The following is a 24,791-nucleotide window of genomic DNA, read 5'->3' as shown; positions in this document are numbered from 1 at the left end:
TACGGAGGATACAGGGCTGTGAGATATGCTGATATATGCTGCTGCTGGGGGGGAAACAGCGAGCTGGGCTCAAAGGTAAAACTCTACATTTTGGTCTTTAAAATGCATCAAACAAGATACAGGGTGTCTTAAATAATAGGAGGATATTTCTACTTTTGGGGAGTTTCAGGCAAGGTTTTTCCTTGCTGATTATTATTATAGAAAAAAAAGTTGTCTCTTTTTGCAGAGAGCCAAAGTTAATCTATTATTCATAAGGGTACGACATTTGTGTGCATTAGCTAACTGTTTAAATAATTCTCAGATGTTTGTGTGTCCACATTTCCTGAGTCTCAAAAAGGTAAGCCCAAGCATATGAGAACAGGCACAACTATTGTGTTTCAGTGCAAAAGTCCACCCAAATCCTGCAACGTCCTTGTTTTCTAAATTACTTTTTATATGCTGCTCTTTTTCTTTCCTCTTCCCCCGCAGGCATTAGCACCCTTATTATGGCCTAAAATAGTCAATTTGTTTACTGTGGGCGTGATGGCTGGTACCTAAAAGGGGCTAAATTGTAGAAATTGTGTCAGAGAGAGAAGCCTGTTAAGAGCTGTCATGTTGTGTCTCAGCAGCAGTCCTGATCCTGTTAGTTCTGCTCAGGACAGGAAAGAGGGACCAGATTTTCTTTCTCTGTGAATCTGTGTCTCTGTGTAACTGTTTGCATGTATTTGCGTGTGTGTGGTTATAGCTTGAGGACTGACTGGTGCTTACTGAATGTGAAAAGTCTCGGTGGTAAGCCTGTATATGTGGCCATATCAGCTTCTTTTCAGTCTCAACACGTTTCTGAGATACAAGCAAAACATTCTTGCTTTTTAGTTGTGCTATTGGCATTTCTCTAGAGGTATAGCTCAACAATTGTTTCATGGATTACCATGAAACATTTATGTTCCCCAAAGGGTAACTCCTAATTGTCATAACATTGTCTCTTAAAAATGAATTCCCATAAAATGAAACTGCATTTTTAATTAAATTTCAAAGAATCATTGTCCTGGACTATGGTCACAGTTTAACACATGGTGAACATTATGAAACAGTACGGTTTGGTTAGGTCTAGGCAGCTTAAGAAGCTACCTTTTTTATGCATAAACAAGCCTTTTTGTTTCACAGTGGACTGGAACAGCGGTCTCCTGAGTGAAAGTCCTATGTCTGTTTGACTCATCCATCCACCCCAACCTCCTTCCTATGTGGACCTTTATTAGAAAGGTTGTTGTAATAATCAAGTTGTTGTAAAACATCAAAACAACCATCATTAGGTAGAAAATGTCACTAAGTCATATTCATGTCTCAACATCTACTGGATGGACTGGCACAAAAGTTTGTAAAAATATTCATAGTCCTCAGACAGAAGAATTCTAACGACGTTGGTGATCCCCTGTCTATTCCTCAGGTGACAACAAAACTGATTTGGACATTCATGCCCCCGTCAGGATGAACTGTACTCTGTTCTCATCTTTAACTTTTCATCTAGCACAATCTATACTGCAGCCAGCCGATCCAGATATTTATTTCATAGAAGTTGAACATGTTCAACTTTGTGCAAATTAAGTTGCATTTACCTCCTTCAGTTTTTGCCTCATTAGTGCATTTCAACTAGAAAGGCTAGCCTGCTTTAACCTCAACTTCCCTTTATGTCTTCCAACGCAGCATTTCCAGCTGGTTGCTCTCTTCTATTCCTGCGACTTTTTAATGGCCATAAATTTTAAACAACTAATTTTCCCTGTTTGTCTGTGTCACCTGTCAGCTGTTTACAGAGCAGAGAGGCTGGTGTACCCTCTCTGGTCTATTATACAGAGGAATAATAAAAAAAGAGCTTGTGCTTTACAGTGAGCTGGGGAATCAGCAGGCTGTGCATGTAATGGAGAGGTAAGTGCAAGCTATAAAAAATGTAGACTTGTTGAGATCACTCTCAGGCTGAGCCCTCAGGCTCGACAGCTACACGAGTTATCAGCAGTGAGTAATTTGCAGAATGGGTGCGAGTGATTTGTAAAGACTCTCTTTAAAATGAATGCTGGACAGGTTTCAAATGTCCTTTATGATTTGTTTATCATTTCATCCACTCGTAATCTCTCAGACACCTTCTGCTGGACATTATCCCTTCACTTCCTCAGAGCTGCTCGTCGGAGAGTTGTCGACCCGTCTGTGAACCGAACGGAATGAGACGATAACATGAAAGGCTTGTCTAAGAGGCTGTCACAACTTGAGCTAAGGGTTGTAGCTGAATGAGTGACAGAATGATCTCATCATTCGTTTCTTTGTCTGCCCAAATTTCTCATCCTTCTCTTTCATCTTAACGTACCACTTCCTTTGATATCATGTTGTTGCTCTTTTCCCATCCTCTGAAAATCTGGCTTTTTTCCCTACTTGCCCTCCCATCTTATCTTTACTCCTCTCCTCTAACTTCCTTTCTCACCGTTTTCCCCTTAGCCTTCTCTCCTCCCTGCGCAGTACTAACACAGTACTTATTCATATGTATTGACCAGTATCTCTTTAAAACAGATCATTCATTCTTCTCCCTCTGTTACACACAGTTTCCCTCCCCATTTCTATCTGTATCTCCCCCTCGTTATCTCACGTTCTTCTCAATCATTATTCTCGAGCATGTAAGGCTCAGAAACTTACATTCCCCCCGACGGTTTCAGCCTGAGTTCAGGCTTTGAAGTATGAATGTGTAAGCAATATACTTGAAAGTTCAGCAGCTGATCCTATCTATTTTAAACGATATCCCTGGTGTCTGACAGAATGCTCAAATAGGGAGGCTCTGATTTTCTGGAGCACTGCTTTTCTATCTCCTATATTCTGCTCTGGCTGTTGTAGCTTTTGTTAGAGCAGAACTGGTTTGGCCTTTGATTTACACACCCAAATAATTATCACCTGCGATAAACACCCACACTCATTTTTAACCTCAAGAGGGGTTGATAGGGGTAAAAAGCTGGCTAAGATCCGTGACAATTTAGATCTTGTTAAACTTGCTTTGCCTCAAGTGGTTTGCAAAGGCTGGTGATATTCATATAAATGCTTTTGAAAGAACTGCAGCAGGGACGTTATGCTACTAAAAATCAGGGAGTGTGACTGCATGTGATTTTAAAAAAAAAGGACAAATAGCTTGAGGTTGTTTGGGAGCAGACGCAAATCAAACCAGTTTCTAGAGGTGAATTTAATTTGTAGGAAGGGCAGTGTAGAATCAGATCAGCCCCTTAATGATGCCATCACTGCTGGGAACAGATATTGACTTGTTTGTGTGTGTGTGGCTGTGTGTGTGTGTGTGTGTGTGTGTGTGTGTCTGAGTGTTTGTGTGTGTGTTCTTGCACTTGCAGCTTTGTGAGAACCAATTGGAGTTTTAGACCTTCAAAGTGAGGACGTATTATTTATTTATTTAATGTTTGTATTTGGATTATTTCAGGTTAGGAGCTGAATAATAATATAATAATTTCTTCATATTTGCATGCATGTGTGCGCTACTCCTGTGACAATCAATTAATTAGTGTAACAGATTTGATTGTCGATAAAAGACAACTGCGATAATTGTTTAATTTATCAAAGGAAAATTACCCAAAATGCAAATGCAAAGATTGGTTTTGTGTCACTTTGAATCCCAATAACACCACAAGGTTGACATTTTTGTAGTTAAAACAGCAAAACCAAAAAAAAGTTGGGATGCCGTGTAAAACATAAAAACAAAAATGCAAACGCTTACAAGAAGCAAATGTTTATCAGTTTGAAAAAGAGATATCTTGTCTTTTCCCCTGAATTCAATTGATTGTAGGTCGAAAAGGATTTGCGAATATATTACATTTTGTTTTTATTACGTTTTTCGCAGCAAAACAACTATTTTGGAAAACAGGGTTGTACATTTCTTTTGATGTATTGCCATGAAATTTAACATGATGTCATCATCGTATCAAAATGTCAGTAAGCTTGTTACTCTGATTTATGACAATAAAGCTGTTAGCACACTGTTGTCAATATCACCTAAAAGGGAATGGCTGGGTTATGCTAAAAAATGATTAGTTTGGGTGACGTGCTGTCCGACCATGACTTGGTTTAGCAACCACAGGGAACTTTTATTTTGTCTTGGTTTTAAAGCAATAGTGTATCCATGAGCACCAACACCGCTGCCAGACTCCCTTTAAAAACCCTTTCATTTTACAGCAGCAGAATCTGTGAATCTCCTCCACCTGGTTCTGGCTCTCCAATGCCCCCCTTCCCTCCAGTTGGCTAAGCTATCCTGCTTGGGCCTCCAGCAGCGTGGTGTCAGTGTTGGCTCCCAGGGAGCTCCAGGTTCTGCAACCGCAGGCGGACCCTCCTGCAGCTTCACCACTGAAGTTGATGTACAGGTCATCCTGGACCACGTGAAATATCTTCCTGACCACAGCCTTATCTTCGCCCAGTCCAATCTGATACTGTGGCTGAAGGAGGAACCGCTGCTGCCGGGGGTGGAGCTCTCTGTCTTCTGCTGGAGCTCCGACTGCAGGTGGAAGGAGGCAGGTCTGGGTCTGTCAATAGTGGGCTGGTTTTTGCTGGAGTCCCCACTTGAGCCTGAGCTGAAGGAGTTTCTGGTTAACCTGCATGCCATAAATGGTTTTGTCTAATGTGGCTGGGAATTGGATCCGCTAGCAGCCTATAAGAACTATAGGCTATGGAAATAGCCAATCTTCTCACTAATGGTCTTGTAAATGTTGGTCATATACAAGTTACCAGTTAAGAACTCCTTGGAGTAACTTTTTAAAAAAAAAGATAGATAAGCTGTGGCATGATTGCACATGCACACATGCATGCATCTTCCTCTGTACTCCCATATGCAGTTTATGATCGTATCTGTGTGTATACTTTATATGTGTTTGCCTGAGTCCCAGATAATGAAACCACAGGTAAGTTATCATCCAGTGATGATTCCTATTCATTTCAAGCACACTCTTAAAGCTAGATAAGGGAAAAGTAGCAGCAGAGAGTTGATTATAGGCACTGATTCACCCCCAGATAAGCTGCTGCATAACTGGTGAATGCATTGTTACTGTAGGCTGTGAGGAGAATACAAAAAAGCCTAAAAGGGTTCAAGGCTGCCAGGACAGTGCACTGACTGTACCTCCACTTACTTTACATTCAGCGTGTTTCTCTCAAAGCTTCTCAATCACTCCTTTCAGAATTCTTCCACACTGAAATCGATAAAATTACAGGTTTGTTGTATGTTTCTATTCCTTCTCTTCTGATCTTTTTTTTTTATCCCTCCATTCAAGTGTATTTAACGCTGCCTTTTTTCATCTTCACAATCCCACCCCCCTCAGTGACAGCAGCAGGCAGGGACACAGAGGGACAAAGAGACGCTGTGTGATACTAGAGACAGTCCGACTGTATCAAGGCCGCACAAAAACCTTCGGGGCTGGGAAAATCGACAAGCATCACCATAGCAACCCCCTCGGGGAGTCAGTCCACGGTGGATCTGACTCTTGATCAGCCAGCAGCGATCGTCTCCAGAGATGTGGGTGTCGAGAGGTCCATGTGAGAGGTTTAGCATGAGTCAGGGATGATCACAGGCATGTTGTAATTTATCTGTGTTGGCTGGTGGCTCTCAGCTCCTCAGCGTGGGTGGCACGCTGCTCCATTATTCATCAGACAGATGACTGGCTGTGGCAGAATGCCGAGCCAGGAGGTGTGTGTGTGTGTGTGTGTGTGTGTGTGTGTGTGTGTGTGCCATGAGAGAGAGAGACATATTAAAGAACGTGGAGAAGAGAGGTTTCTGGTGCATGTGTGGAAAAATGTTTTTACAGTGTCTGCTTCTGAGAGCAGGTGCGTGACTGCAACAGCGTTCATTTCATTACATGAATTGCTTTCCAAATTCTGCTTGTGGCCTCTAATTCAAAGATCTGATCTTGGCTGTGCTTCCAACCCACCTGGATGTGTTCTCCAGAGTGCTGCGGACTTCGCTCATCTGCTCTTTCCCAAAATACACCACAGTCAGATGGACCCGGCCGTCCTGACGCACACAGACTTCCCTGTACGTACACAAAAACACACACAGGAAGGGTCATTATGGATGAAAGCATTCTCAAACCGAGCAGGAAGTTTTGTAAAAAAAAAAGGAGACCTTGGTTTAGAGGTTTTGTGCTGGAATGATCGGTCCAAAAACAACTCAGATAATAGATTGACAAATCACATAAATCATTCATCCAGATGAAGTTTCAAGGTTCTGCTTGTTGTAATATTGAAGATTAAATACTTTTCTCTTTTTTATAGCACTGCAAACTTGATGTTTTGGGTTAGTTGGATAAAACATGCTCTGAACACCAAGCAGTTTCAGGTTTTGCTTTTACTCCAGTATCACTTTACTCACTGCAGCCTAATTTTTCCACAGCAATATTTAAGTCCTGCACCTCTATGGTAATTGCACAATCAAAGCTAAATTTAATGTAAACTCAAAAATGTCTTTTGTGCTGTATAACACAGTTTTAATGTAATAAACAAGAAAAGTTTTCTTTGATAATTTATTTACTAAAATCGGAAAAACTAGAATTTATTCATGCACAAGTGTTACCTATATTGGAAAACAAATAGGGGCTCCACATGCATGTGTCCACATGTGTATTGAATTCTCCTCTCTGCTGTGTGGAAACAGTCTGCAGTTAAGTCCAAGTTTCACCTAATTTTTGCCACGTTACTGTTGGTCTCAGTCAAGTCATTCGTGGCTTCGTAGTTGTGCTGATGAGCATGGAATTTAATGTTTTTACAGATCTTTGGTGGAATCTGAAATAAGACATGTAGAATAAAGATATTTTGATGAAATATCACTATTGTAAGCACAGATTTGGTTATTTTTACCTGACCAAAGCATTCATCACACATGATTAGCTAAAAGACTGCCGGAAATGTAAAAATCCAACAGCAGATAATATCTGTTTTTACAGTTTCTGACTATGACAAATGGTGTAATTTTGCCGTTTATTTATTTAAACTAAGCATGCTTTCCCAACCCGTCGGTGGGTTGTGGGTTATAAAGACATCACTTTTGGATCTGGGAGATTGTAATGTTCTTGTTTCTCTGTTTCCTGACATTTATAGTCTAAAGTATACATGAATTTGTAAAAATAAAAAATAAAAAGACGATTTGATTGCTAATGGAAATAATTCCCAGCTATAATTCTCTGGCTCTCTTCATTCTGATACTACATTAAAGCACGGGGGAGAGATTTCATGCAAGTAAAGGAGGCACCAGGTGGGTGATGCCTGCAAGCACTCTGATGGAGAAATGTCAAATATATCACGCACATGCTGAAGATAATTCACCTCCTCTCCCAAAACGCACACACATTTGTCAGGGTTTTCCCCAGAAGCATGGGGGAAAATGTCACATAAAACACAACTAGATGAGCACAAAATGCTTATAAAAGACTGAATGCATGCAGAGGATACGGAGTCGTCATGTATAAAGCTATTTTTATTGTAATTTTAGATGTTGTTCTAAAAAGAAAACTTGGTATGTGTCAACATGCATCCTGGTTTATGTATCTAGGTGAGATTTTATTTTACCTTTAGTTTGATATGGTTGGTTTGTTGTATAAATCAAGTCTCGGTAAAGCAGAAGTGTCGTTATGAACTGGACTTGACTCATCCACATTGTCGAAATCAGCGAAATATTTAGCCATGACAATGAAAATCTAATAAAATGAGCCTGTTTTCGCAGCTACGAGCTGCAGCACTCTCACTCAATGCCGGACAAATTTAAAAAATGATTGTTCCCATTAGTCACTTAGACAGAAAAACCATGGGAAATTGGGTTGAAAGGTTGAAAAAAACAGAAGTTTGCCTTTAAAGTCTCCCTCTCTCTAAATGCCAGCATTATTAGAAGTAAATTGATTTTTTTGTTGGGATCTAATGAGGCATTCTTCATTTTGTCACTGGGACCAAAAAGTAGTAAAAACCCCAAGTAAAACTATTTAATCATGTAGTAAGGGCAATATTGTCTTTTAAACTCCAGAGAGCCTGTCTGAAAATGTTTACAGTTTGTTTGTGTTTGTGTGAATTCACATTTTATCTTTATATTCTGCACTTGGGAAATATATCACAGTGTTATTTCCCAGTGTCAATGCGAATAAAGAATATTTGATAAATGTGCAGTTACTCACCGTTATCGCCTCCTAAACACACACACACACACACACATACACACACACACACACTTTCCCTGGTACACCTTTAATATGGATGAGGGTAAAGTGTTTGCTCAGCGACTCGCCGAGTCTTTCAAGTAAGTACACTTCTTGCCATGCTGTATATCAACTGCTGCTGGTCTGCCCAGGGGGGCATTTTAATGGCCTGCAACACTGCTACTAAGCAGGATTTACCATGTAAAAAGAGCTGTGATAAGCAGCAGCGGCTGCTAAATAAATCACAGACATTAAGAAGGATGTTTCCTCAACTGATGGTGATGAACGGCGGAGAAGAGACAAGCACGCTTTTCTGTTAGCTGATGAGTTTTGACTGCTACAATATAAATAAGAATGTGATTTTTTTTTTTAAATGACAGCAGTAGTTCATTCATATTTATTTTCCCCTTTTAGAGAATCAGCCTTTTATAGTATTTCTTTACCCAAATCCTTCATAGTGTTATCACATACACACACTCTCTATTTGTGATATAATGAGGTATATTTGAGATGCTTATTAGCTTCGTGCATTAAAATTTTATAAGTGTGAAATTACGTTTCCTGTGGTTATGTAGGAACTGATAAAAACTGGGCTGGGATCTGTGAGGCCATCTTTATTCATACACTTGTCTGGATTGTTTAAATCTCTCAGATTTGTTTACATTTTGATTATGCCTACCAGCACCAAAATAAATTAACTGATAACACTGCGTGTGCTGTTTCTAAATATTAATTACATGTTCATCAAAAAAAAAGGAAAATCTGTCGCTCTGATGTTAATTTTCTCTCCTCTAATCACGCCCCCTTCTTGTTCCTGTCTGCCTGATCCCCAATTAAAATGTAAAACTGGAATTGAAGCTGGGTTTGAATAACACAGTATCACATTTTCCTGAATTAGTTACGTGTGACACAACAAACCGTCTTGAATAATTCATTGTAGTGCTTCTGTTTATGTCACATCTTTTCTGCGACTTTGCAGTTGACAGCTAGAAACAGAAGAATGAAATCAAAATTTAAGGAAAAGGTTTAATCACCAGGGTCTCACCTGAAGTTTTGCATGAAGTGTTTGAACTTGTTTGTGCGTTTAGACAGCGGGACGATGATGTTGATGGGGACGTTGGCTGTGTCCACCCTCTCGTTTTTCACCTTCAACAGCGGTCCAAAGGGACGGAAGAGGACCAGGCGTCTGAACTCATTACTGGACTCTCCTCTGAAGGTCAGCTCGTACAGCGTCCCTTTGTCCTTCTCTGTTCGGGTGATACCTGATGCGAGAGACACAGAGACATAAACACCTGACCAAACAAACTTAGATGACTTAGAAAGCAGTTCCACTGACTGTGCATGTTTTTCTGTGATGATCTGCAGCTGTGTTTATAAACAACACAATCGATATAATTTGATTTAAATATATTTTAGCCAGCTAAAAAAGGCCCACCTAAAAAAATCCATATCAGTTTAGGTCAATATTTTTGATTGCTTTACCTTGGAACTAAAGCAGTTATTTATGCTCTCTTTAAAGCCAAAAACAATAATTTTACCTTGCAGGTCACAGGAGTTGCCTTGATAATCCTTAGTTTGTGTTATTTTGTGTACTTCAGTGAATCTAAAAGTAACCCTTTACAAGAAAAAAGTACAAAAAGAGTCAAACAACACAAACAAACTAACTGATCAAGGCAGGAGCAGACCAGCACTTCCTGTGTTCTGTGAGGTAAAATGAAAGATTTTGTCAGTGGAGTGTGGTTGCTTTGAAGAAAGCATAGATGGATATAATGGCTTTAATACCCTGTTGGAAATGACTGTCTGTCAGCAAGGTAAAGCTGTGACAATATTCTAAATATAGCACACACTTAAACTGATATTGGGTTTTTTTTGGTGGCTTAAATCTGTTTTGCTGCTGCCACCATTCACAGTAGAAGCAGCTTCTGTGCCGATAATCCTGCATGCTTCTCCAAACTGAATGCATCTACTCTAGGTTATACAATGAATATACAATGAATAAGTTTGTTTTATAAGTTCCTCATACAACCCCAGTTAAAAAATCAGGACTTCCCCTCAAACTTAGATACCAACAAGTCATAACGATGTAGATGTAACCCAGTGCAATAACAACAGCGCTGTAACTTTTGTTGTATGTTGTTGAGTTATAATGTCAGATTTTAGCTTCTGTGCCTGTAGTTTCTCTGTGATGTTCTTTGTCGCAGTGAGTTTGTTTTCCTTGTTTTTCTCCGGGGTGCGGCTTTTGTTTAAATCCCTTGAGAATTTCTGTGTTTCTCGATGCCAAGGATCATATTTTCCCTGTTAGTTTTTAACTTCTAATCTTGGGGAAAAAATCTGAAAAAAGAAACATCTTTTCTTGAAGGGAGCATCCTTTTTAGCATCAGCTTGGGACAGGCTGATACTGTGTTTATAAGTGGGGGATAGAAGGAGGGCAGATGAGGCCAAAGGAGACATTGTGCATGCACTCTGCTGCTGCTGCTGCTGCTGCTGGGCGAGGAGCCATAAGTGTACATACACATATAACACACACACACATACACACATGCACTGACGGAGCTATTCTGGTCATCCAGACCAATTTTCTTGTTGCAGGCCTGACGTCAGCTTGCTCCTCCAGAGAGAAGTTGTTTTTCAATTACTCTGCTATCACAAGGATTATTACTTGCAAATGGACCTTCTGAGGTCTGTGGGGGTTGAAAGAAAGGGGAAATGGAGTACAGAAAGCGAGAAGTGAGACAAGAGAGAATAGAAACAGACGAGGAAAAAGAGGAAGAAAACATACTCAAAAGAGACATTAGAGAGCTTGGATGGCAGAAATAGGGCAGACAGACAGATATATAGAAGGAAATGAATTAGAAAGCGAAAAGATTTCTGTGGGCAATGATTTACAGGCTGATAGCATCTTGAGTTAAGGGGCTTCCTGTTAAGTTGGCCAGCTTCCTGTAATGGAAAATGATAAGCTTTCATTTAGTAAATAGCTTGAGTAATTTAGACTAAATGCCTTCACTTCCTGTCTCTGTCCTTTCTCATCTAACTGCACTTTTCTGTCCCTTTCTAAGGACACAACTCAGTGGCTGGCAAGTTTATTTTGCATACCTCCCCTATTTGTGTGCAGTTTCAGCTCACTAGCTTGCCAATGCAGCCCTGAAAGCTCCCCGAAGATGCTTTTGTCAGTCTGGCCATCTCAAGGCCTGCCTTTCACTTGTCTGGCTTGCAAGTTGGATAAATCGCTGCTTGTTCAGGAGTTGCTTAAAAAATCAATGTCTGAGTCCATTAAAGAGCATTAAGTGCAAAAAAATATGAGCAGGAAAGAGTTGCTTTTTCATTAAAAGCCAGCTGCACTCTCCTGCTGCCTATTTGAGAAACTGTTGAGGTTGTTTACGCTCAGATACACACAAATGCATGCACGTCCATTAAAATCACCGTCACATAAACACACTTTGAGTCCACAGGACCACACACCAGCTCCATATAATGACCTATGGATCATTTCCTATGAGACAGGTGCCACTATCGCTCACTTTAAAACCTCCACCCACCCACACTGAAGGTGGTGACCTTCAAAGAGCAGATAGACACACACACACCCACACACACACACACACACACACACACACACACACACCAAGTAATACCATGTTTGAAGAGATGCTCCACTGTGAATGACGAGCATCCGAGTTCATTTCCTGAGGTTGTGATCAGAGCTGAGCAGAACAAATTAGGAGGATTTCCTGGCTGAACTTGTACACAAACACACCCACCATATTTTGACCTTCCAGGGATTAATGTATATTAAAAAAAAAGATCAAGGTAACTCAGTGGAGTATAATTTGTTTGGGTGTAGAAAAAAACGTGTCCAGGACATTTTATAAAGCATCTGCAGGGCAGGGAGAGTGAGGTTTCCGTTACCACATTTCCCTGTGGGTTAAGTTCATGCAATTAAAGCAATTTGGTGAAAGTCTGATGAGGACCATGGTTTCAGTTAAATGTTAATAAACACATGTCTCATGCTTCAAGTTACTGTGAATGTTTTTCTGTATTAAAGCAGACCACGATCATTCCCTTAGGGCTCGACACTACACGGGAGTAGGGTAAGAATTTTAACTAATAGATATCACCATAAAACTTCCCCTGTTCATTACCTCCATTAGGACAATTATCTGTATTACAAGTTTTCTGAAATGTTGTTTAAATATGCAAATGGAATTATTTTGTTAAATATGGGCTTATTTGCATGCATTTCCAGAAAAATTTCCAAAAATATAAACTTTAGATAAATCCAGGTTCAAAGTTCTTGTGTTGACATATTAGTGTCAAAGGTTTTTACAGAGGGACATTTTGGATTCTTCTTTTTATCAGAAAATACTGTCAACAGTCATTAAAAAAACTTGCTTGCTTGTAATATAAATCAGGCTATGAATAATATATGAACAAACTCTTCTCTAAAAACCTTGGGAATATAGATAGGAGTGAAACTGGAAAATTTGGTGAATGTAAGTGATACTGAATTGGGGATTTCTGGCTCAGAGTATGAGAAAACAGTCTTTAAAGATATGAATTTCCATACATGTAAAAGGTGAATAATGTAACATTTTGAATTAATAGCCAATCCAGACAGCATTGTGTTCCCTTCAAATCAGACAGCAAACATATCTTCCCGGAGACATTTGATGTGTTCTCACCTTCGATGAAGTCGGACGGTGTGTACACTTTGCTTGTTTTAGTCTTTTCTGCTGCGCTCCTGCTGTCTTGCTGTGATGATGGCGTGTTGAGACTGTGCAGCGCCGTCTCCAGCACCTCCCCCAGCGCCTCTCTCTTGTCCTTCCTTACAGGCTTCTCCTCTGGGTGACGCGTCAGCCCCATCTCCAGCTGGTACACCCGCTGCAGGGTGAAGCTCTCAAAGGGCACCACCGCGTATTCGCTGGGCAGCCTGGTGCCTGCGGTCACCTCGGCCTTTGATAGCTGGCTCCGCAGGAACTCCTGGAGGTCCGTCTGCTGGCTTTTTGATCCATGAGCCTCCCCGAGACCCGCTCCCTGTGACCCGGCCCCAGCTTCCTGTCCCTCTGCTGGGCCCCCAGCAGCTCTCTTCAGGCTCTCCTGCACTCCTTTCAGTTGCTGGCTACACTCCTGCAAAGCCTCTTTGAGCTGAGCTATCTGCTTCTTCAAGGAGGAGATTTGGAGGCGATGCTCCTCCTCACGCTCTTGGAGGAGCACCTGATAAGACTGAACACCTGGGAGTCCACCGTTTTGAGCAGCTCGGGCTCCTCCAGTCCCACCTGTGCCTGCACCGATCCCCGGCCCTGTGCCTCCCAGGCTGGGGTGGTTGGGTCCAGCACGGGGGAGAGCATGGCTCAGCGGTGGGTCAACGGACAGTGGCGGACTGCAGGTCATCACATAGAGGAGCGACAGGGAGCAGCAGAGGAGCACCAGCACGCCTCCAACCCGGGAGACCCAGGCTAGCAGTCCTCGCCGCAACATCGCTTCATGTAGCATCAAAACTCACTCCTCTGAGTTAAACATCCACACACAGAAGTATCATGTAACCTCACACACTCCAGCCACAGTGATAAGAGTCCATTTGTGATTGTGTTCCATCACCCAGTGCGGAGGCTGGCTACTTATCAGTATGAGGTCATTTAATCTAAATTAGGTCATTGCCTCTCCACTGCCTGAGATTGTAACTTGTTTTGTCATTGGCAGAGTGAATGTATGAGAGAAAACACTTTCTGCCTCTCCGTTGGTCCAATCAGCTCCATGGTCAGCTAGACGACTCAGCCCAAATCATTGTTACATCATCTATCACTCATATGTGATTCATCTGTTCGCAGTCACTCCATAACGTCCTCCTCACAGCCTGTCTGGATGAAGCAGTGTGACGGATGGAGCAAAAATGCTACATTTTGTGAGAAAGCAAATCCTGGGTGGTGAAGGGTGGTTGTCTTCATGTTGTTTTTCTGAAAAGAGAAAGAGAGAAAATCATTATTAACACCGTGGCATCAACCAAACTGCATTACATCAATATAACTTTTGACATGACATAACATAAATGTAAAAGTCAGAGACACACCAGGCCACTTTGTTATGTCACTGTAGGATGGCGTTTAACTGTCTTTGACAAACTCAGCATTACTTCAGGACTGCAGCTTCCGGAAAATAATGTTGTCCCTGATGTGTGAGAATATCAGGCAGAGTGCAAGGGTGTGTGCTTACAAGTGTAAAGATGACATTGTGTTATTGAGTGTTCAGTGGATACAGAGGAAACTGGGACACATCCATACATCTTTCTATATACAGTGTACCTGCAGTATATATACAGAACAGTGGGTGACTTAATGTGCCATACTGCTAGACTGTGTTCTATTTATTAATTTATCTACAGCAACTCTTGAATGCATTATCTCTTCTTGAATTATGTTTTTATACATATTATATATACAGTCATGGAAAAAATATTAGACCACCCTTTTTCCTCAATTTCTTTTTCATTTTAATGCCTGAATCATTATCAAGAAAACCATGGAAAAAAAATAAAATTAAACTCTTATGAGCTATTTTTATTGTTATCTTTATATCTGTCCAAACAGATGTAGCTTTAGTTGTACCAGGCATTAAAATGAACAATACACTGAAGAAAGCAAGGGTGTTCTAATATTTTTTCCATGACTGTATATAAATAAAGCATATTTCCCAAAATGTTGAAATATTGTTTTGAATATAAGACTGTAGCAAGTTGCTTTTCAGCTTTGCGTAAAGACAGAGATAAACAGTTAGCATAGTTCTGCCCAAATGAACAATATACTTCTTGAAACACCTTTAAAGCTAATTAATTATAGGGGTTCCATACCTTGTCAAATATCACATTCAAGGACTTTTCAAGGACTCTCAAGGCCCAATTTTCTTAAATTCAAGGACCCATGGATGGCATAGTTTAAGGCATGGATCAAACTTAATTGATGTAAAAACTCTTAGATATCTTCAAAAGAGAAGTATCAGGCTTTACAGAAGCTCAGAGATGACAATTAAAGAGAGAGAGAGGCTGAAGGAGACTCACATGTAGACAGTGGAACGTGAGATAAGACTTTATGAGATAAGACTTTATTTATCCCGCAGTGGGGAAATTTAGTCGCACAGCAGCTCAAGATACAGACAGGGGATTTACTAACGTTACATAAAAAAAATGTTAAAAGCACTTTAATATTTATTCTTGCACAAAAAAATACACATTCAAGCTCCAGCTCCATATTAAGTGTGGAGGCCTAAAATTGGAATATATATACTCATCTAACTCTCAGTCACAAACCAAATACCAAGCCAAAATCAAAAATAAGTATTTGTTTGTCTTACCTGTAGTTCTATTTATCATTCTAGGTTGTTTTTGTGTGAGCTGTTGAGTTTGGGAGATATTGCAGAGATGCTTTCCCTCAAATATTTCTGAACGAGCCGGTGACTCATTACTAACAGCAGTGTCCCTTTCCAGAAAATCCACAAACCTTATTATAAACAGTAGGCTATAAGCCAAGTGGCATATAGTCCATTAGATACGGCTGATATCTTCAACTCTCTGCAACTTACACCAAAACAACCCACATTAATAAATAAGACAACAGGTAAGGGAGAAAAGCAAGCACTATTGATTTTGGGGTGATAAGAAAGGGAAAAAGAGAGAAAAATAACATTATGTATGACTTCAGGCATCTAAGGTCCTTCAAAATAAATCAATCCATGTTAGAAAAAGAGTAGACATTGTGCAATTTTATGCCCCATCCAAAAAGTGAATCATAGCGTGGTCATTAATAAATATAGCCACAAGAGGATGAGAGGGTAGAGGCTGTTTTATATCCTACACCAGTCCAGAAAAGGTGACATTAGGATGCATTTGGATGCATGAATGTGAGTCTTGAGTATACATTTATATACAGCATATATGTGTTTTTGTGGGAAGGTGTTGCAGTGTTTGAGTTACAGTTTGTATCTGTAAATGTATCTCTGTGTATCAGCCTGTGTCTCTCTTGACTCCCCACACAGTCAGCTCTTTGACGGGCCTGCCTGAAGCCGAGCCTAATGAAAGGATTAGTATGTGGCAGGAGTGAATACTGGACTGTGCTCTAACAGACGGCTGAATCAGGAGAGAAACAGGGCGTCTCTCCAGCAGGACCTCCACTGCCGACTTAGGAAATGTTTGACGAGAGGGTGCTCGGGGGAAAAGTGGGTGAGTGAGAGCTGAGAGCAAAAATATGGCTGCTTTGATGGAGTATCATCCTTTCAATTACGGGAAAATCTTTGTGATGTCATTATATGAGAGCATAAATATGGCATTACATTAATGGTGTGGTGGCAGTTTAATCTTTGAACCTGACCAACTTTTTTTCAGTTGGTTCACAAGCGGCTCTCATTAGTCTCGAATCCATGTGATCACAAGCTGGGAACCTTTAAATAATTACATCACTTCTCCCAGATGACTTTGACTTTCCTGCTTTCATGACTTCCTACAAACTACATTCTGGCACTGATGCAAGGGAACCACAAGCCATTTGAACAAATGAAAGCATGCACTTAGTTTTGACATTGTGAAGGTCAATATATGCCTTTTTACTGGACAACAAATGCACCCCTGTGCATCTGTAACTACAGTAAACCTCAGCTAGTTTGGAGCAAAGCAACATGCCTTTAGTCACACAATCATTTGACAAATTTCAATTATAGTTGTAATATAACAAATACTAAAACAATTTTTCACAGACATCTCTCTCTAGTATACATTGTATAGCACAATATAAAATATAAGTATAAGTATAAGTATCTCCCAAAAAGTTATTACTTTGTGTCAATCCCAGTGTAATTACACTGGGATTGACACAAATCTCATGGGAGGGGGAGGATTTTAACCACAGGGATGGAGTAAACAAATGAAATTAAAAGGAAAATAAAGGAGGTCATGAACCCCTTGCCAGACACACTGTCCTGGAACAGCAGAACTATGACTTGACAGAATTCTTTCATTCTTCCACAGTTCCTGTGGTCTCTTCCTGATCCTCTTTTTCCCAAACAACTTCCCACAGAACTTCCTCATAGTTCCCCTCGCTGCAGTACCACTCTCTGCCTGAACTATTGCTAATGCACCTATTGGGGGCGCTGTTTTACATAAACACAAATATCACTAAAAGAAACAGAGTCAGGGTGCAAGTTGGCTTTTTGACATTCCTTTTTCCTTTTGACCAACAATCACAAATACAAAGATATGAACCTTAATGCTAAGCTAAGTTATCCCTCTCCGTCCCTCTCCAACTCTCAGCAAGAAGGAGATTATTTACCAAAATAAAGAACTTTTTCCTTTAAACAATTAATTAATCATTGCTGTCAATTGATTTCCCGTTGATCAACTAATTGACAAATAGTTTCAGCAAGAACATAAAACATAGCAAATATAAAATGCTGGTGTCACACGTGATACCAATACAACAACATGCCTATCAGCACTTAGAAGCACTGTATTCCCTTCCTCTGTGACACTGCTGAAAAGTATCACTTTTAGAGACAATTATCAAATATACATCACGACAAAGGAACAGATCCTTTGTGGCAAAAGGAGTCAATCCCTGTTGTTAAGTTACAAAAGAAAGATTCATCGCTGGAAAGGGGGGCTGGTGTGACTGAGATTTACGAGCAGCGAGTCACAGTCCAACCACTGAATCTCACCAGGAATGAAAGAGTTGATTCAGTCCTGGTCATTTGACTCCCCGTGGGGAAAGGCATGGCTGCAACACACCAACACCAACACCAGCACCTAAATAATCATGTGTGATTTTATTGGCGGCGCGTTGTTGAAACAGGCGACTGTAATTTCCTGCTTTGTGTTACCACACTTGTGCTTATCTTAAAGTATGAAAGAACACATGTTTGATGTGTGATATTTATACAACACACTTCCTTTAGTCTATGGACTATTATTCTTGTTTACACAGTGAAGCAATTTCCCTATAGCTATTTGAATATAACACAGAAAACTATGTTGATGCTTAACCCTTATGCCCTCTTTGGGCATTTTTGTACATTTTTCTCTTTTTTTATTTTCATTTGTTGATCATTTTGGCTTTGTTACAGCTTGAGGCATGAATTTTTGCAGGAACTTTTCTTTTTGGTAAAATTTTTGAAATCTGTTGTCATTAACCCTTAAATTTGTTTTAAGTTTTGTTGGATGAATATATGGAATAATTCAAATATATAAACTGGCATATAAAGAGTTAAAATTCAGAAAATTATTTAATGTTTGGTAGTTTTGAAAAAGTCTGAAGTTGTTTAAGAGATTTATGAAAAAATCTGAAAAAAATATTGATGTATGGTGATTTAATAGCAGTTTTTGGGTGCATGGCCTTTTTTTGGCCAGAAAGGTCACGAGAGGGAAGTAAATTTGAGCAGGGCAAAAGGGTTAAGCTTCACCAAAGTCAAAATTTCCAGTAAATTATAACTGAGAGCAAATTACATCATTTGAATGTGTGACATTACCACAACACCCTGCCCTGACTTCACCCATTAAGCAAATGTTTTTGAGATACTATCACTGCAGTCTTTAAAATGTGTTCTCAGCAGCAAGAGTGATACCACTGGTATCAAATACAACACTTCCTGTTTTCTCATTGTGTCCTCTCTGATAACAGTTTCCTGCTTTTTGTTTCAGCATTAACCGTCCCAGGACATCCTCTATCAAATATCTTATGGAACTGCGTTTGCCAAAATCCTCCGTGCATTACTCCACTAATAAATCTACACGCAACATAAACGCTGTCACGGTTGTTTACCAACAGAGAAACAAGGCGGGGGATACATTTCTTCCACTTCCTGAGATGACATAACTGATAAATGTGTTTTCCCCCCTATCAAATATTTCATTCTCTCTGCTAGAAAAAGAAACAGAGATGCAGGGACAAGAGTGGGAGAGGGTCAGAAAGAGAGAGATGAAATAAATGATCAGGCTGTCATAAAGAAGAGAAAAAGGAGAGAGGAGAAAGAGAATGATTTAGTATCTGGTGGCCAGGGATGTTTCCAAAACAGAGCTCTGCAGCATCTGGATCAGCCTCAAAATCTCTTCCTCCCCTCCTGCTGCAGCTTCCTGTCCATGGGGCATTTCTGTGTGTTCGTGTGTGCTTCAATAACAGTACTGTGTATCTATATGGGAACATGTGTCTGGTTCATTTGCAGAAATAATATTAATGTTGCCCTTTAAGAACTGTCAAGTGCTGTGTGTATCTTTGTGGAAAGAAGGAAAGAAGGGGGTGTGAGAGAGGAGGAGATTTCTTGTAAGAAAAAAAGAAAGAATGAATCTTCTTCTCAGCTCTCTGCCTCATTTCTGAATGCCAGTCACACCAGTACAGCTGAAATCACACACAGGTGATAGGTTATCTGTGTGTGTGAGCTCCTCTGTGTACTACAGCCTACACAGGTCAACCTTTAAATGTCTGAGGCATTTGAGAAGCAACCTTCTGACCCTCTCGTCATGACAAATGTAGCATCTCCGCCTCGCTGTCGGATTTAAAGAGCAGATTCTCTTTGCGCTCTGCTGCTGGCATTAATATATTCCGAATATAAAGAATAATGTATGCGCTGAGACCATACAGTAAAGGTTCTCACAGGCAGACACACTTTGAAAATGCGTTAATTGAGAGGATGTGAGTATGTCTGAGTGTGTGTGGGAGAAATTGCAGGAAGGAGAAAAAAAGACCACAAGACCAAAACCACAGATATCTTGTCTGTCTGCTTTGAATGATCTAATCTATTTGTTGGTTTTAGCCCTTTAACTCAAAACCTGCTGATCACTCTCATATTCATGCTCAAAAGTATTTTCAGGAGCCATTGTTTATCATTCATTTCTGCAAAGATATGAAATCTATTAAATGAAATATATCTATGATTCATAAAACTTGCTTGAGTTGTGTAATTCATCACAGTGAACATCCAATCTGCATTAAGTTTTGCCAAAGTTACATAATCATTGCAAGGTTAATCAGTATAAAGGGGAACTCCATTGATTTAGTGTAGCACTTGAGAGAGAAAAATTAAAATTAAGAATGCAGGATTTATAGTTGTGCATACATCTTGCAGAGGCATTTGCACTGCAAACCTGCTGCTCACTGCGATCTCTGCACAGATATCAGCTAGTGAGCAAAACAACATAATACACTCACTGCATGTAATAGTCTTATAATCACTAATGAACCAAGGTCTGTGGATTTCATATCAGAATGCAAATTAAAGAAGTAATTAAAACATGACGCGGTGTGATAAGGCACTATAAATCTGTCTCGCTAGTAATGAGAAATCGATGCGTCAGGTATTTATGGCGGGAATCTCATTAACACCTTAGATCAGCTATCATATAAATTAGGATCTCCTGACTTTTAGGCCCTATAAGTGGTTAAGCTCCAAAAACACTTAATCCTACATTTCACACAATTTAACCGATCCTGTCCAGGTCTTTCAAACTCCATGACCCCCTGATTGTAACATAGGCCTTTTTTTAACGTGTCGTCTTTAAAGCTGACATAAGCCCCTGATGAAATCATCACAACTTATAACAAAGCTCCTCTATAACACAACTGTTTCCACAGGCTGAGAAGTACTCAACAATGATGAGTAAACTGATCTTGATAAGTGAAATTAAAGGAGTTCCCCTTTCAGAGTTGAATTGACTGGTTTGAACAGTCTGCATGTTGCCTCACAGTAATGTAACTTGAAAAAATGAATGCAGACGTGCCTGTTTTAAACTCCCAACTAGTCACATACTGATGCTGGGTTGGAAGCCCTTGGTGTGACTTTTTAACTCACAGGGTACCACTTTAGCCTCATTTCTGGACTTGCGTATCTGCCCTCAGTATTGAGATGATGTAGTATAAAGAGTCCACAGAAGGAAGAGGTCAGAGTGCATGGGTCAAACAAACACAGGATTTATTCTCAGAACTACTGCTCAAATCCCAATGAAACTGTTACAAATGTATATTTATTTCATCCCAAACCACAACCTTTTGCCAACCTTAACCAAGCAGTTTTATAACCTTACATAATCAATGTTTTGTGGGATTTCAAATTGATCACAAGTTGAAGCCTGTCAGACTAACTGATACTAAAGGGGTACCCAATGTGTTAAAAAGTTTCCAAAAAGGCTCCGTATGTGACGAGTTGTAAGTGACAATGCGTTACAATTAAAGCAAGTTTACAGAAACTAAAATATTTTTATTTTTATATTTTACAGTAAAGAATGGACTCGATTAAAATACCTAAAACAAAGTACCTTGAGTTTTCTTAATTGCTGTGGCTTTCAAAATGATTAGCTGAAACATGCAAAACTACTGTTATGGTCCTTTAAAATGCCTTTCCCTTTAAACTTCCAGATTTCCATCAAATATTCTATCATTCACACATGTTTATATGAGAGAGCATGCTGCATTAATCTTTTAAACAACCCCCTCCTCCCATACACATCCACTGTTAAGTGGCCTCTGTGATTATTACAAACAATCTGATGAACCACAGAACCAAGCATGTTTTAACTCCATGCTGTCTGTCTGAATCTCTCTATTCATCTTCCTGCAGCCTCTGGTGGGTTGTGTATTTGTTACAGGTCAAGGATGTTATTGCGCTTATGTGCATGTTGGCCTCAGTGAATGTCAGGGCTTCCTTTCAGACAGCTCTGTCTGAACCTGCCCTGCAGCTATCTCACTGTAAAAATGAGGAATGTCCGCTAGGGAGGAAAACTAGGAGAAGGAAGGACATGAGAGAAGAGGAGAGGAGAGATTAATTAAGATAAATTTAAAAATGAGTGGAAAAAAGGAGGCTGGTGGGAGCTATGCCCACAGATTACTTGGGGGAACTATTAAGCGGGTAGATCAGATACATGGTGTGAGAGGAGAAAATGAAGAAGTCAGTATAAAGTGAGCATGTGGGAGGAGACAGAAGGAGAGAAGGAGCAGAGAAAGGTTTCTTTGATGTCTCTTGTCCCCTCAGGTGATTCTCCCTCCCATTCATTAGGGGCCGGTTCCCCCGGAACCTTCCTGTCGACGTGCCATCTGGAGGGCCCTTAAAAAAACCCACATTACACTCCTCTACTTCACTACAAGGGGCCCGTGTTAATATTCACCACCCTTCCCTCCCTTCTCCCCCTCCTTCTCCCTTCTCCCTTTCTCTCCATTGGTCCTCAAAGTGTTCCAATTTCTTCACAGTTAGGTTAGATGGTATCAGATGAAACTTTAATGGGCCCCATGGGGAAAATGGGTCAATGCAACAGCAGATAATGTACAGCAGAATATACAGAGAGAAAGAAAGACAGATATGTCTGTATGTCTCTACCAGCCAGTCAAGTTGCAGTTTATATTGATGTCTGTCAAGACTCATTTGAAGCATGACAGTAAATAATGCTTCAAATATGGATGTTGCTGCAAAGAGGCTACACATTCTAAAATGTGGCTCCTTCACACACATCAACCCGGCAGAACATCCAGACAATCACAGTTTCAAGGTGGGCATGCAATATAAGTGTCAACAACTCAGTATCCAAACAAATGTTATGGCATTAAAAATGGCCAGAAAGGTGTTTTTGCAGACCTTATGATGTCACAGTGAAGTTGACCTTAGACCTTTCAGATATAAAACACTGTCAATTTATCCTATTAAACCATTGTGTGAAATGTTTCCTTTTATTAATTCTTTAGTTAGGACAAACAGTGGGTCACAGTAACCTTGACCTTTGACCACCAAATTCTAATCAGTTCATCCATGAGTCCAATTGGACATTTGCAACAAATTTTAATAAATGAATTAAGTGTTCAGGACAATGGGACAGAGGGACGAACAGGCAACCCAAAAACAAAATGCCTCTGGCCACAACTGTCGCTGATACTCTTTTCTTAAGGGGCACAAGTTGTCATGGCAGGTGTCATCATTCTCTTTGTTGTTTGTTCGGCCATAGAAAAAGTTAATTTGCAGTGCCAGCAGATACTGGAAATAACAGAACGCCGATTTGCACACAAGTGAGTTGTTGAGTGAGTTTGTCGCCAAAGCTCTGCCAGCTGTCTGTGGTGGAGCAATCACTGCTGGGTGATTGTATATGGTCAGTAACTTCACGCTGCTTGGGATTTTTCCCTGGAATGTCACCACAGACACTCGGTACTGTGAATGCAAAGGCTTTCATCACTGGGCCATTAGCTCAATCAGCATTTAGCTACCTTATTTGGTGATAGATTAGACCACAGACATTTATTTAATCATCCAGATAATTGATTATTTGGTTCGAACCTTTAGTTGCTGTCCAAGTAGTGTGACCTAGATTAGTTAGAAAAGTTATTCATTAGCATTACCCCTGATAACACATCAGGTAAAGTGAATATATAGTGGATTTAGGGAATTAACATGTTGTTTAAACACAACCAGCAAACACATCTTCTTTGTAGTGTCCGTGTTGTTTCCATATTAGGACTTAAAGTTTGTGAACACACTAAAGTCAGAAGAATGACTTCCCTACTTGTGGAAATAGTACCACTGGAGGAGCTTGTGAATGCACCATAAATAACAAGAAGAGGTGGATAGTAGTATCAACTTTAAAACTCTATCTCTCTGTCTCTCATTAAACAGGAAAATATACTTTGTCAGCATTTAAAGATGGAAGTAGTGTCTGTCAGCAATCATAAACAGTAACTGTGGTTTCTAGCCAAAATGAACAGTGGGGAACAGAAGCATTGATTTTAGTGTCTGTCGGAGTAAAAAATAACTGATTGATCTTCTCCATAAACCAATAACACAATAACAGACACCGACCAATTGTACAATGTTCTATAAACAGAACGTCTGTGCCGATAGGGGAAATAAGTGGACACTCCCTTGTTCAGTAACACAATGAAAGACCAAAATACAACTCTGATAGGACACAGCTCATCTCTGTGTAATTATGGTGCAATATAATAAATCTCAGTTTGTATAGGAAGACACTCCCTGTGCCACATGCTTCACAGTTACTGACAGTGCTTTTACAAGTGGGAATATATGAATAGTGGATAATTGAGATGGACAGTGAGCAAACAAATTGACGTTGACACCAAATAAATTAATCCAGCGTGTCCACAAATCGCATCTGTTCATTTCGGCCATTCACCTGCAACACACCATTTTAATTGCACATCATCACCTTTGCAATATTCTCACCACATGTGCAACATTATCCGACGGAAATGCTTGGCAAATGAGTTGTGAAAGACGTTAACAAGTGCAAGCCAAGTTCAGTGCGAGCCAGAGCTCATTACTTCCCTCTTCTCCCTGGACAGTTAACTGCCACACTGACAGACTGAACTGTGGCATTTCTAAACAGTTGCATCTTGCAAAGGTGTAAAGGTTGTGATTTTAACAGTTGAAACATGTATTGTTTACGACAAAAACCAAACCAGCTCCACCCTTAGCTCTAGATAATTTATACTGGTTTAGTGAAACAGACAGCCAGCCCTTGAGGCAATAAACCCTTCAATCATAACCTCTCCATTCAATTTAATCGATTTTTATAAAACAGCATTACCTAACTGAGCTAGGGCAACTCTAAAATCATCAGAGGTAATTTGTCAATATGCTGCAGGGTCGTTACATCAG

At 40.1% G+C, this 24,791-nt stretch overlaps 1 protein-coding gene across 1 annotated transcript in view; it reads right to left on the bottom strand.

Moving 5' to 3' along the window:
- The window catches only part of csgalnact1a (chondroitin sulfate N-acetylgalactosaminyltransferase 1a), a 36,551-nt gene that overhangs the window by 10,537 nt on the left and 1,223 nt on the right, over nucleotides 1–24,791 (bottom strand). Inside the window, exons 2-4 of the mRNA XM_059358105.1 lie at nucleotides 12,854–14,125; nucleotides 9,220–9,436; nucleotides 5,925–6,026 (exon numbers count right to left, since the gene is read on the bottom strand). Coding sequence (XP_059214088.1) covers nucleotides 5,925–6,026; nucleotides 9,220–9,436; nucleotides 12,854–13,664 — 1,130 coding nt within the window. The 5' untranslated portion in view covers nucleotides 13,665–14,125. The remainder of the gene's footprint in view (nucleotides 1–5,924; nucleotides 6,027–9,219; nucleotides 9,437–12,853; nucleotides 14,126–24,791) is intronic.

Source organism: Centropristis striata, chromosome 19 (assembly GCF_030273125.1).
Source record: "Centropristis striata isolate RG_2023a ecotype Rhode Island chromosome 19, C.striata_1.0, whole genome shotgun sequence".
Lineage (NCBI taxonomy): Eukaryota > Metazoa > Chordata > Actinopteri > Perciformes > Serranidae > Centropristis > Centropristis striata.
The sequence above is the reverse complement of the archived record's forward strand: the minus strand, read 5'-3'. Positions and strand labels throughout refer to the sequence as shown.